The sequence below is a fragment of the Lathyrus oleraceus genome, chromosome 3 (genome assembly GCF_024323335.1).
Source record: "Lathyrus oleraceus cultivar Zhongwan6 chromosome 3, CAAS_Psat_ZW6_1.0, whole genome shotgun sequence".
Taxonomy (NCBI): Eukaryota; Viridiplantae; Streptophyta; class Magnoliopsida; order Fabales; family Fabaceae; genus Lathyrus; species Lathyrus oleraceus.
In genome coordinates, this window is record NC_066581.1 from 18,633,067 (window position 1) to 18,647,149 (window position 14,083).

Here is a 14,083-nt window from a genome sequence, read left to right on the forward strand (position 1 = left end):
TATAGGGATTCAAATAATCTGCCAGGACAAATCAAAGGCCACATGAGGATACAAAATCAGCAACAAATTCCTCAAAAGGAAAAAAATAGTCATTAGACTCTTCTTGGAGATTTAGAAATAAATCAATTCCAAGGTACCAAAATATACATCGGATCTGCAGACTCACGCATGGGAGAAACTGTCACGGATATGCAACAACCAAATAAAGGTGTTAGGGATCTGAAGACCAAGTAAAGGTTTTACGGTGATCCATGGTTCATGCAAAGATGCGAACGAAGATCATAAGTCCTTAGCTTGGGACATATGATGAACTACAAAGAGAACAACCCATCAGCTCTACTGGAGATAAATATGAACTATTTGGGGGAATCAACCCACCAACTCTACTGGGGATGATAAATTGCTTGGGGAGCAAATTATCAACCATGTTGGGGATGAACGACAAACTGTTGGGGGAGATGAGATCACTAACAAGCTTCTTGGGGAAGACAACAATGCTTCACACACCAAGACTTACCGTTCTTTAGATTGTTGTTGACATTCCTTTTTAAAATCGGTTGTTCTTAAAGTAAATGCCTTATTATTTAAGAAAAATGATTGTTCATTGATTTATTTATTTCAAAACTATCATCATAAATATTCAATTTTTAAAACAGAAACAAATAAGAATAAGAAACAATTGGATAAAAGCTCAACTTTATTTAATAGAATGGTAGTCTGCAAATGGCGGGACTCCATGGACCTTTACAAAGTTTGAAAAATGGTAATTTACATGGAAAAGGGATACATTGAATACAATGACCACTCCTCTTCCTACCAACTTTGAAATCCACTGTGTGCTTGTCTTTGGTTGAGAATGATGAATCAGAACCAAATGACTATTCAAACCTACTTCAATGATAAGGACCAACCGTATGTAGTTACTTGTCATTATCCTTACTTTTTGCCTAGATTGCCCCAAGGTGGGGTACTCAATCTATCGGGATAATTTTTTTTGTTTTATGTCTCTAACTTTTTCCTGGATCGCCCTTTTGGGTTTTCAATCCATCGAGACGCTCATTTTTTCCTAAGCCGCCCTTTCGGGTTTTCAACTTAACGAGTTGTTCTTTTCTTTTTAGGCGAAGTATTTCTTGACTACATCGGCATTCATAGGACGAGTGAACTCTTCACCATCCATAGTTGTAAGAATCAAAGCACCGTCTGAAAAGTCTCTCTTAACAACATAGAGGCCTTCATAATTAGGAGTCCATTTGCCCCTAACATCAGGTTTGAAAGATATAATCTTCCTGATCACGAGGTCACCTTCTCGTAACACACGAGGATTTACCTTCTTATCAAAAGCTTTCTTCATTCTCTGTTGATATAACTGACCATGACACGTGGCAGTCAATCTCTTCTCTTCAATCAAATTGAGTTGATCATATCTAGTCTGACACCATTCGGCTTTTGTCAACTTGGCTTCCATCAATACATGCAATGATGGGATCTCAACCTCTACGGGGAGCACAACCTCCATGCCATAAACAAGATAGAATGGGGTTTCCTCTGTTAAAGTGTGGACGGATGTATGGTACCCATGCAAAGCAAATGGGAGCATCTCATGTCAATCTTTGTATGTCACAACCATCTTCTGAATAATCTTCTTATGCCATTATCTGTAACGATCTTACTTGGCACACCATAACGACATATAATCTAATTCTTGATAAATCGGACCACAACCTGCTTGGTCACATTCGTATACGATGTCGCTTCTACCCATTTTATGAAGTAATCAATAGCCACCAAAATGAAACGATATCCGTTCAAAGCTTTGGGCTCAATCATGCCAATCATATCAATTCTCCACATGGAGAAAGGCCATGGAGAGGAAATGACATTCAAGAGTGTTGGAGGAACATGAATTTTATCTGCATAAATCTGACACTTGTGGCATTTCTTCACAAACTTACAATAGTTAGATTCCATTGTTAGCCAATAGTAACTTGCTCTCAACATTTTCTTTGCCATAGCATGTCCATTGGAGTGAGTACCAAAGGAACCTTCATGGACTTCAGTCATCAACAGGCCTGCTTCGTGTCTATAGACGCATCTGGGCAAAACCATATCAAAATTTCTCTTATAAAAAACATCACCATTCAGGTAGAAGTTGCCAGCTAATCTTCTTAAAGTCTTCTTATCTTTCAAAGATGCCCCAGACGGGTAAGTCTGGCTTTGGAGGAAACATTTGATATCATAATACCATGGTTTTTCATCTTTGACTTCTTCAACATCAAACACGTGAGCTGGCCTATCAAGATGCATCACAGTCAAATTAGGAACTTCATTCGAAAACTTCACCACAATCATGGAAGCCAACGTTGCAAGAGTATTTGCCATCTGATTTTCGTCTCGAGAGATATGATGAAACTCAACCTTTGTAAAGAAAGTTGATATCCTCCTCGCATAATCTCTATACGGTATCAAACCGGGTTGATTCGTCTCCCATTCACCTTTGATCTGATTCACAATCAAAGTTGAATCTCCATAGACATCAAGATATTTAAATATGAGATCAATGGCTTCTTCAATCCCCATGATGCAGGCTTCATACTCAACCATATTATTTGTACATTTTAAAGTCAATCTAGCTGTAAGCGGAAAATGAGTGCCTTGAGGAGTAATGGTCACTGGCCCAATGCAATTACCATACAAATTAACAACTCCATCAAATACCATGCCCCAATGGGAACCAGGTTCTGGCCTTTCTTCAAGCAATGGTTCATCACAATTTTTCATATGTAAATACAAAATCTCTTCGTCAGGAAAATCATATTGCACTGACTGATAATCTTCAATAGGTTGGTGAGCCAAATGGTTAGCCAAGACACTATCTTTAATAGCTTTTTGAGATCGGTATTCAATATCATACTTAGATAACAACATCTGCCAACGGGCGATCCTCCCAGTTAAAGCAGGCTTCTCAAAAATGTACTTGATTGGATCCATTTTGGATATCAACCAAGTAATATGATTAAACATATATTGGCGCAGACGCTTAGCAGCCCAAGCCAATGCGCAACATGTCTTTTCAAGCATAGAATACTGAGTCTCAGAGTCGGTGAACTTCTTACTGAGGTAGTAAATTGCATATTCTTTCTTCCTAGGTTGCTCTTATTGACCAAGAACACAACCCATACTCTCTTCAAGCACAGTCAAATACATGATCAAAGGTTTTCCTTCAACAGGCGAAGACAGAATCAGAGGCTCAAGCAAATATTATTTGATATTGTCAAAAGCTTTCTGGCAATCCTAGAGCCAATCACAAGACCGATCTTTCCGAAGAAGCTTGAATATAAGCGCACATATGATAGTCATATGCGATATAAATCTTGAAATGTAATTCAAGCGGCTGAGAAAACCTTTGACTTGCTTCTAAGTTTTGGGTACACGCATCTCTTGTATTGCTTTGACCTTGGCAGGATCAACCTCAATACCCTTCTCGCTGACAATAAATCCCAACAACTTACTAGAGCGAACACCAAAAGTACACTTATTGGGATTCAAACGGAGTTTATACTTTTTCAAACGCTGGAATAACTTCAACAAATGCTTAACATGCTCTTCGTCATTCTTTGATTTGGCAATCATGTCATCAACATAGACTCAATCTATTTATGCATCATATCATGAAAAAGAGTGGTCATGGCTCTCTGGTACGTTGCACCAGCAATCTTTAAACCGAAAGGCATCACTCGATAACAGAATTTTCCCCAAGGTGTAATGAATGTGGTCTTCTCCATATCTTCGGGTGCCATCTTAATCTGATTATAATCGGAAAATTCGTCCATAAACGAAACGACTTTGAATTTAGTTGTATTGTCTACCAACATATCAATGTGTGGCAGAAGAAAATCATCTTTCGGGCTGACTTTATTCAAATCTCTATAATCAACATACATACGGACTTTTCCATATTTCTTAGGGGCAGGCACAATATTGGCCATCCATTGCAGATACTCGGAGGTAACAAGGAAACTAACATCAATCTGCTTCTGCACTTCCTCCTTAATCTTCATTGCCATATCAGGATGAGTTCTTCTCAACTTCTGCTTGACCGACGGGCATTCTGGCTTCAAAGACAATCTATGCTTCACAATATCAGAATCCAAACTAGGCATATCTTGATAGGACCAAGCAAACACGTCAGAATATTTAAGAAGAAGATCAACCATCCCCTTCTTAGCCTCTGGACAAAGTTGAGACCCAATCTTGACTTCCTTCACATCATCTTCAGAACCCAACTTGACTAATTAAATCTTCTCTTCAAACGGTTGAATGACTTTTTCTTTGAGCACAAGCAAACAGGATAACTCATCAGTCACTTCTTCATCATCGTTCTCTTCCTCAGCTTCAAACACAGGGAAATCAAAGTTTAGAGAGGGAGTAGGATCATTACATTCAATGGGTATGAGAACCAACCTGCATAATGATTTGATATTTTGATTTTAGAGAAGTGGAATGCAAACAAATATTATGCAGATGGAAAGATTATTATTTATTTATGTTTTTTGTGATTACCATTTTCAGAAAAGTAAAAAGTAAAAAAAAACATCATAGACGTGGATGAATAAAATTGTATTTTTATTGATGATAATATTGAAATGCCCAACAATGTTTCACTTCTCCCTTAGGCATAGGAGAAGGATGTTTCTTTAAACAATAAAACAAATTACTTTGAATGGTGCATAACAACAGGAATGTCTACATCAACCCAATTGTTGCAAGTCTGGCTGTGTGTCACGAAGTTGGCGTAAACTTCATCTTCATCACTGTCTTCAATAATGGCAGCTAAGTGTTGATCATCCTTGTGAATGAACCCCCAAATATGGAAAACTTCTTGCATAGCCTTGACATTTCCGTTGAATGGCCCTTGCTGAAATCCCAGATCATCCTTGTTCTTGTTTTCAACAACTTCTACAACGTGACCCCACTTGTCGGTGCTGCCAGCCTGAATAAATTCTTGTGCATCCTTCAGAGAAGTCATGGATGCCGCAGTCTTCTTCAATTCATCAGCAATAGACAAAGCTTGGAACGGCGTCCCAACTTCTTCTTCAACGTCCACATAGGTGAAAGATGACAAATGGCTCACCAAAAGCGCTTTCTTCCCACCAACAACGACGCATTTTCCGTTCTTAACGAATTTCAATTTCTGAGGTAGAGTAAACGTCATAACATCAACTTCATGAATCCATGGTCTTCCCAACAAACAGTCGTAGGCCGGGTGAATATCCATTACTTGAAAAGTAATTTGAATTTCACTCGGACCTATCTTAGCTGAAAGGTCCACCTCTCCAATGATAGTTTTTCAGGAACCGTCGAACGCTTTAACAACCACACCATTGTACCTCATTGGGGCGCCTTGATAAGACAGTCTTGCTAAAGTTGACTTGGGCAACATATTGAATGATGAACCAGTATCAACCAATACATTGGACAAAACGTCCTCTTTGAAATTCATTGAAATGTTGAGTGCCAAGTTGTGATTTCTACCTTCCTCAGGAAGTTCCTCATCACAAAAGCTCAAATTATTACAAGAAGTGATGTTGGCAACAATGTGGTCAAACTGATCCACAGTAACATCGTGCTCCAAGTAGGCTTGCTCCAACACTTTCTTCAAAGCCTCTCTATGCGCTTCAGAATTCATCAGCAATGACAACATAAAATTCTTTGACGGTGTTTGAAGCAACTGCTCCACAATGTTGAACTCACTTCTGTTGATCAAAAGAAGTACCTCATCATCATCATTAGTAGGGGTGGAAAAACGGGTCGGGGCCCGTTGGGCCGACCCATGCACCCACACAAAAATGGCGGGCTGGGTTGGGATTTTGAGCCCGCCAACCCGTTTCGTCCGCCCCGCCAAAACAAAAATAACCGCGGGAGGAATACATAATGGGGCGGGGTTGGCCCGCTAGCCCGTTAAAAAAAATTGAAAAAAAAACTACCTAAAAAATGTCCATGATCCATTTTGAAAAAAAAGGCATATGGCACAATAATAATATCCATTAAAAAAACTACAAATGAATAAAAGACTTAAATTTCTCTCACAACATCTGTAGTACTGCAGAAATCCTTTTCACATTGTCGTCGTCTTGCTAGCGGTGAATCTCTTTCAGCCTCCACTCCAAGTTCTTCTTTCATATATTATCTATTACATACATTGTCTATTACTGTAATTGATTGTCTATTACATACATTGTCTATTAAAATCTATTCTTCTTTATTACATACATTGCCTATTCCGCAAATTGCATACGATAATAGACAATTTCAGCTTTAATAATATATTACAAAATTGATTATAAAACTTTATTTTATAAAAACAAGAGAGTCAAATATATATATATATATATATATATATATATATATATATATATATATATATATATATATATATATATATATATATAATGATTATTATCTCGTTAATTTTTTAATCATTAATATATAGTACTATATAATAAATAAATAATATTTTAATTTATAAATGATCATTGCATAACAGGGGAGAATAATACTATATTATTATACATAACATAATGTAATTTATATCGATAATATTACTATTAAATGAAATCAATTCCTTATAACTAATTGATATTAAACTTTAAACTTATTTAAAATGGTACTAAATCAATTAATACTTAGGGCTATATTACTGCTTATTATGTTGATAAAAATTGGAAGTTAAATAGGAAAATCCTCAACATTTGTCACATGCCTCCTCCTCACACTGGTTTTGAGTTGTTTAAAAGAATATCTGAGTTTTTGACTGATTGGGGAATAGAGAAGAAGATTTTTATCGTTACTCTGGATAATGCTTCTGCAAATGATGTCATGCAGCAAACTTTGAAGAGTCAACTAGCCTTACAAAATTGGTTGTTATGTAAAGGGGAGTTCTTTCATGTCCTTTGTTCTGCACATATCTTAAATCTAATTATGCAAGAGGGTCTTAAAGTAGCTTCTAGTGCTTTGCATAAGATTAGGGAAACCATTAAACATGTGAAAGGTTTAGAGAGTAGGATGGTAAAATTTAAGCAATGCATTGATATGGTTGGCAATATTGATATATCAAGTGGGTTGGTTACAAATGTGCCTACAAGATGGAATTCAACATATTTGATGCTTAAAAGTGCTCTTAAATATCAACGTGCATTTGAAAATCTTCATTGTTGCGATGCAAATTATACAAGTAGTCCTTTAAAAGAAGAGTGGGTGAGATTGAAAAAATGAGTAGGTTCTTGTTGCCATTTTATGAAATTACCACTTTGATGTCTGGAACAAGCTATCCCACTTCCAATTTGTACTTCTTGCAAATTTGGAAAATTCAACGTCTTTTGATAGACAACCAAAAAGATGTAGATGAAATTATAAATAAAAAATGGGTGAAAGCATTATTTTGAAATTTGAGAAGTATTGGGACGAATATAGTGTTTTTCTTGCATTTGGGGTTGTCTTAGATCCAAGAATGAAGTTGGACTCATTGGGATATTGTTATAAAGTGATTGATCCACTAAATTGGGAATTGAAGTTGGAAAACATAAAGCTGAAATTGTACAAGCTGTTTGCAGAATATTCTATTTCTTCTTCAAATGCTTCAAGTATTCCTCCTACTACCTCTTCAACTATGTCAACTGAGCCAAGCCTATTTGATGTAAGTTTTTTATTCATGATTTACTAATTGATTTCTTACAAATAATATGAAATTATGATTTAATAATTGGTTTCATTTAACTTTATGTTATTATTCAATTGTCATAATTTTAGGAAATTAGATTGGGTAGATAACAATCTAGTACAACTAAAAGAAATGGTCAAAGTCAGCTTGATATGTATTTGGAAGAGGCGGCCTTGGATCTTGATTACACAAAACATTTGGATGTACTACAATGGTGGAAGAACACTAGACATAAATTTCCCGAACTTTCAGTAATGACTCGAGACTTGTTAACCATTCCTATTACCATTGTTGCATCCGAATCTTCCTTTAGTATTGGTTCTAGAGTGCTTAACAAGTATAGAAATCGACTATTGTCTGAAAATGTTGAAGCATTGCTTTGTTCTCGCAATTGGTTGCATGCCTTTGATGATGATGATAATTATTTTTAGTATCAATATAGTTATCTACTATTTTTTAATATTTTTTTTATAACCATTTAATTTATTTCATTATTTTATAATGCAGATGGAAATGATGATGACAATGAAGATGAAAAAGAAGGTTCAACTTGTTCTAAGAGTGCATCTAATATTCTTGACCTTGATGATTATAATTTAGTTTTAGAATGCTTCACTCTTATTTTGTTAGGCAATGATATTATGGTTTTGGTTGGTTAAACTTAAACTTTGATGTTGTACTTAATACTTATTATGGTTTTGGTTGGTTGAACTTAAACTTTGGTTGCTTGATGGTTAAAAGTTAATGGTTGCTTGATGGTTTAACTTAAATATTTATTTTGGTTGGTTGAAACTTGAAAGTTAATACTTGTTGATGATTCTACGTCTATTTTAGGTAAATACTTGTTGAAGGTTCTATTTTTGATTGAAGGGTAATACCTTGATGGTTTTAGTCTTTTGCTGTTTATACTTTCTAATTGTTGGTTTGATGTTTTCTTATTGAAATGTAAAAAAAAATCCTTTTAATTTCTTTAAAAAATGAAAATAAAATAAAATGAAAAAAGATGGGCAAGCCCGTCGCCTGCCAACCCGCCACCTTGGTGGGGCGGGCTAGATTTTCATGCCCATTTCAACTTGGCGGGCATGCCCGCTGTCATACCCCAATTCTGTCCGGGCATTTTAAAAAATTCATAAATTCGATTTTTATTTCAATTTGCATCATATACACAGCATGACATGCATTCCATCATAAATAATAACTAAAATATCAGTCAGAATAAATTTATTGAAAATGCAGACAAATCGGTTGAATAGTTTCTTAAGAACATGCAAATATCAGCGGGTAAAAAGTTTCAAAATTAAAATTGCAGACGCCAGTATTATTAATCTACGGTTCACGCAGTTTAACCTGGTGTGCTAATTACATTTTTCAGCGGCTGTTTTGGTTGCGCTTTGACCCGCCTGAGTCTTTTAACCGGTGCAAATCTATTTCAAAATTTAACGAAACGCTGTATTTTTTCAATAAGTATATTTTGTGATGATAATTTTAGTGTACCCGATTTAATTTTTCGAGCAAATTTATATCTGATCCCTATTTATAATCGGTCACTATTTTTTAGTTTAGTTATTTAATTAAAGTAATTAGTTTTTTTTTTTAAAAATCAAATATTGATTAGAAATTTTATAAGTATATTTCCTTAAATAAATAATAATTATTTGAAAAAAATAAATATCTGTAACACCTCAAAATTTTCCCTCCTCTCTTGGGACTAGTTTAGCATATTGCATTTCATATTTTAGGGCTTTAGGCATGGCATAGTGCATATCATGTGAAAATAAGAAGATCATCCTCCAAAGTCTTTTCAGAAGATTGGAAGTTACATGATTCAAGCCTGAGGGTTTCTTCAAGAATTGATCATCAACCATCTGAGGGTTTGTGCTTCAGTTAGGGTTTTCCTGATCCTTCAAAGGGTGAACATTATCTTGGTTTGCAAGGGTATATCACCATCATCATGTTTATGTGCCTCAATTAGGGTTTCATTGTTCATGCTCAGGTTCCTTTAGATTAGGGTTTTGACCTTTGGTCAACCCTAATCAATGACTTTCCTGCAGCCAGGGTTTCTCAAGGAGATGAGGCATTCTATTGAGATGAGAATCACATGAGTATTATATTGAGCATATATGAGCTAGGGTTTCATTTCTGAGCCACTTCCCCAAGTGGTTGAGGCTCAAGCTGATCAGGGCATTTCCAGGTCATCTGAGGACCATAAAAGTCAACTGTGCAAGAGCTGAGGGCTATGAAGTGGGGAAATGAGTTTCAACATTTCAATCATGTTCAAAATAGGTTAATTTGTCATTTCAAACATCTATCTTGAAGGTTTTGAAGTCAGGGCAAAAGTTTCCCAAAATGGAAAGTGACTTGTAATTGAAAGTTTCTAAAAATGGCAAGTTTTTGGTCCACATTCAACTTGACTTTGCAACATCAAAGAAGCTTCAAATGGATTTTTGGTGAACATGAAAGTTGAAGATCTTTCTCTCCTTTTTTCAAAAAGTCCTAGATCATGATCATCTGATGAATGGTTGGGAAGTTATGGCCAAATGATCTCAAAGTATACATGGAATTTCAAAGTGGCATAACTTTTGATCCAAAACTCCAAATTGGTCCACTCTTTTTGCAAAATGCTTGTCTTGACCAATACTTTCTAAATCTACCATTTCCTTGCATGGAAAAAGCTCATGTGATAACTTGTTCATCCATATGCATTTTGGAGGGAAAATGGAGAATTCAAAATTGGTTGATGCTACAAACAAAATATCACTCCCATTGTGTTTATTAGATGATTTTAAGTGGATTTGGACCATTCCATGGCACTATTCACGTATGGTTTATGCATGCTACCTCATTTTTCATTTTTTGCAAAATACTCCATATCTCACTAATCTCAATTAGTCCTTGCCTAATCCTAATTACAGCATGATTAGCACATGATATAAAAGCTAAATCCTAACAGAATTTGCCATAACCACAATTCTAGATCTAGAATTCATTTTCCCTCCAAAACTCTCTCTCCTTGAATTTCAAAAATTCTTCACACAACCACAAGATTTCTTCATAGATCCATCATCCTCATGGAATTTGGAGCGGGAATCATTCATCATTCGTGGAAATTGAGTTGGTTTTGAAGCTATTCAAGTGCATGGACATAGTGATGGAACTTGAAGATTGAGCAAGATCCAAGTGCTTTCAACCATTAATTCTTACTCAAAGCTTCAAATCAAGATTACTGGAGTGAATATGGATCATTTGGAGGCTTGAACACGTGGATTTGAAGCACTGCCATTCCAAGTAAGTGGAAACTCGACCAGCTTATTTCTCCAATTTCTTGACATAATCATGTAGATCTTGCTTAGGTGAGGATGCTGCTAGTTTTAGAATTAAAAATGGTGAAGAAATGAGGAAGATATGATGATTTTAAGTTTAGATCTAAGAACTTCTCGCCTTCGATTTGAACGATCCATGGAGAATTAGGATTAGCTATGGTGATATTTGGAATGTGCGTGAGGAGAGCTTTCCAACGATATAAAGTTTGATGAATTCTGCAAATTTTCGTGGCGGAGCTCCGCCGGAGACGGTCGGAGAAGACGGTGGAAACCACCGTCCACCGCCGTCTGAACCTTGGCTAGGGTTTATGCAGCAAACACTGAGTTTTGGAACGCGCCATGAACCTTCAGGTCTTCTGTTCGAATCCAGCGCTTGCACATTTCATTTGTTTTTATCAAGCGCGCCTATAGCCTCCAAGTCCCCTGTTCGATACCTCGCTTGGAATTTTCTTTCTTTTATTTCACTTAAACGCGCCATGAACCTTCAGAACCAGAGTTCGATTCTCACGCTATGCATTTTTTCCAATTGTTTTCTTCATGGAGCGCATTTGATCCTTAGGCACCTGTGTTTAATCCCTGGCCATGCACATTTCTATTTCTTTCACATTTCATTTTTCACATGATTTTTCATTATTATTTCAATATTATTTCATCAAATTCTAAAATTCATAACAAATAGTAGGAATATCCAATTTAATCCAAACTTTTTTCCACATGCTTGTGTTGATGTCTATTATTTTTTGATGTTAATTTCCTGATTTTTGTGCTGCTGGATTTTTAAATGTGCTTGATTGTTTGAACATGATGCCAATTTGCTATGTTGTGTTAAATGTTTTGTGAAATGCTCATTGTTTGTCCAATTAACTTGAAATTTGGTATGCTTAATCCTAACACGTAGTGTGACTTTTTGGCTTTGGTTTGAGATTTTTATCATTTTTCATCACTGTTTTGGACACATGAACATATGGTGTGACAATTGGTGTCACAATTTGTATGTTGCACTTATGTATTTTCATTCATATGTCATTTGATCTCTTCTGGAGTTGAGTTTTTGTATGATGTTCATTCTTAACATGAGGAGCCTGTATAAAAAATTTCATGATCATTGGATACATTTCTGTTTTAATGTGGATTTTCTATTCTTGATGTCCAATTGTGTGCACATTGCTTGCCTTTGATTTATCTTGATCATTTTAAGCATTTGCCTAATGATTTGGCTTTGGTCCTTTTGAGGACACTTTCTTGTTTGATTAAATGTACTTCATGTGAAATATTGACTTCTGTTTTGACTATTTGACTTGCCTTTGACCCTATTCTTTGCACTAGTGGTTTGTACTTACCAATTGTGTTTTGTGTTTCAGGTATTGAGCATTTAGCACTAATGTTTGGTTTGGTCTCATTACTTGAGATGCAAGATGCTTTTTGTCGCATTACGCGAAAAACCGGCGGGAAAACGAAACAACAGAGCCGCCACCGTGCGTTATTTATCCCAAAAGAGGGAAAGGAAACACTCGAAGTAAACCTGGAAAAGACATGGTCTCGCGACCAGAGAGAGATGGGATCGGGAGTCGGTTATGCGAAGGGAAGGTATTAGCACCCCTACGCATCCGTCGTACTCGACGGGATCCACGCACAAAAGAAAAGATAAGGTTGCTAAAAATTGCTCAGACATCACACAAGGCTGGAAAGAAACACAGAAAGACAAAAGAAACTAACTCGGCAGGATATCGCATCCTGGGCCTACGTAGTCTGTCAGGCACAGACATCAGAGTCGACGTAGTTCGGGACAAGGGGAAACGTGCTCGCTAGGATGTCGCATCCTATGCATACGTATCTTCTCTGACCGGAGAAGAATCAGAGCACTCGTAGCTCGGCTAACGCACGCCAAGCAAAACAAAGACATGAAACCAACTGCCAATCGCTGGACTTACGTCAGACTCCACACCAACAGGCAAACATGGAAACCGAATGCCAATCGCTGGACTTACATCAGACTCCGAACCAACAAACACACACTGGAAACCAACTGCCAATCGCTGGACTTACGTCAGACTCCAACACACACAAGGGACAAAAAGCAAAAGGTTGCCAGGAGAGATCAACTCAATCTCCTGCCTACGTACCTCATCTGGTATGAGGATCAGGGCGACGTAGTTCCCCTACGCAGGGAAAAAAGACTAGCCTAACCAGAAACAAAGGGAGACACAAACTACTAGGGAGACTACGACTCGAGCCTAGAAGTTATCATGCATACGATCCCTATGTTAAGGTTTCTATCTAACTTGCACAGGGAGCAAGCTATCCTAAACAGCACCAGCAAATACATACAAACACAATAAAGCAAGCACACACACTATATGCAAACAATTGGGCTCATACAAGGTTAGGCTGTAGAACAAGCCAACTGGAATGGGGTGTTTGTAGCTCTTAACCCTAACATTGAGAGTTAGGGTGAAGCAGATGAAATGGGAAGTGAGGGTAAGACCTCACAGCTCTTATCCCTGGCCTGGGAGAGCTTCAGACAAATGAAAGGGTTGGAGTTCAGAAAGTAGGAACTCTTCTCCACATATGACTGACACAACAAAGATCTTGGGCTATTATCCACAATGCATCAACACATGGTGTGAGCAAAGTGGATGACACACTGAATAGCAGGAGATGGATTACACATCTCTTTTATCTGCCAATTGCCTCATAAGAGGACTTTTCCTGCTTGGCACAAAGATAAACAAACACAAGCATTGCCTCTTAAGGAGGGCTTCAGACAGGTGCCTGCCCACATAACAGGACAGGTCTTCCAGACTACATGAAGTCAGAGAGTTATACCTCAGTGGTTAAACAACCAAGCAAAGCAAAAGCAAGTTCAAAAGAACTCAAAGCAACTTAGGTACCTGAAAAAATCTAAACCAATCAGTACACAAGTCAAACAAACAGACAGACAACAGTCATCAGGCAATATTACACAGTCAGACAAAGCATTAGGCAACAATGTGCAAGGCACAAGCCATTGGGCAACTTGTTCTCAAAACCTACAAAACAACTCAAT

At 36.9% G+C, this 14,083-nt stretch overlaps 1 protein-coding gene across 1 annotated transcript; it reads left to right on the forward strand.

The window, feature by feature from the left end:
- The first annotated feature begins 6,756 nt into the window (after positions 1-6,756).
- On the forward strand, positions 6,757-7,272 carry LOC127129432 (zinc finger BED domain-containing protein RICESLEEPER 2-like). Its single transcript, XM_051058617.1, has one exon. The coding sequence runs from the start codon at positions 6,757-6,759 to the stop codon at positions 7,270-7,272; it is 516 nt and encodes a 171-aa protein (XP_050914574.1).
- The last annotated feature ends 6,811 nt before the right edge of the window (positions 7,273-14,083 follow it).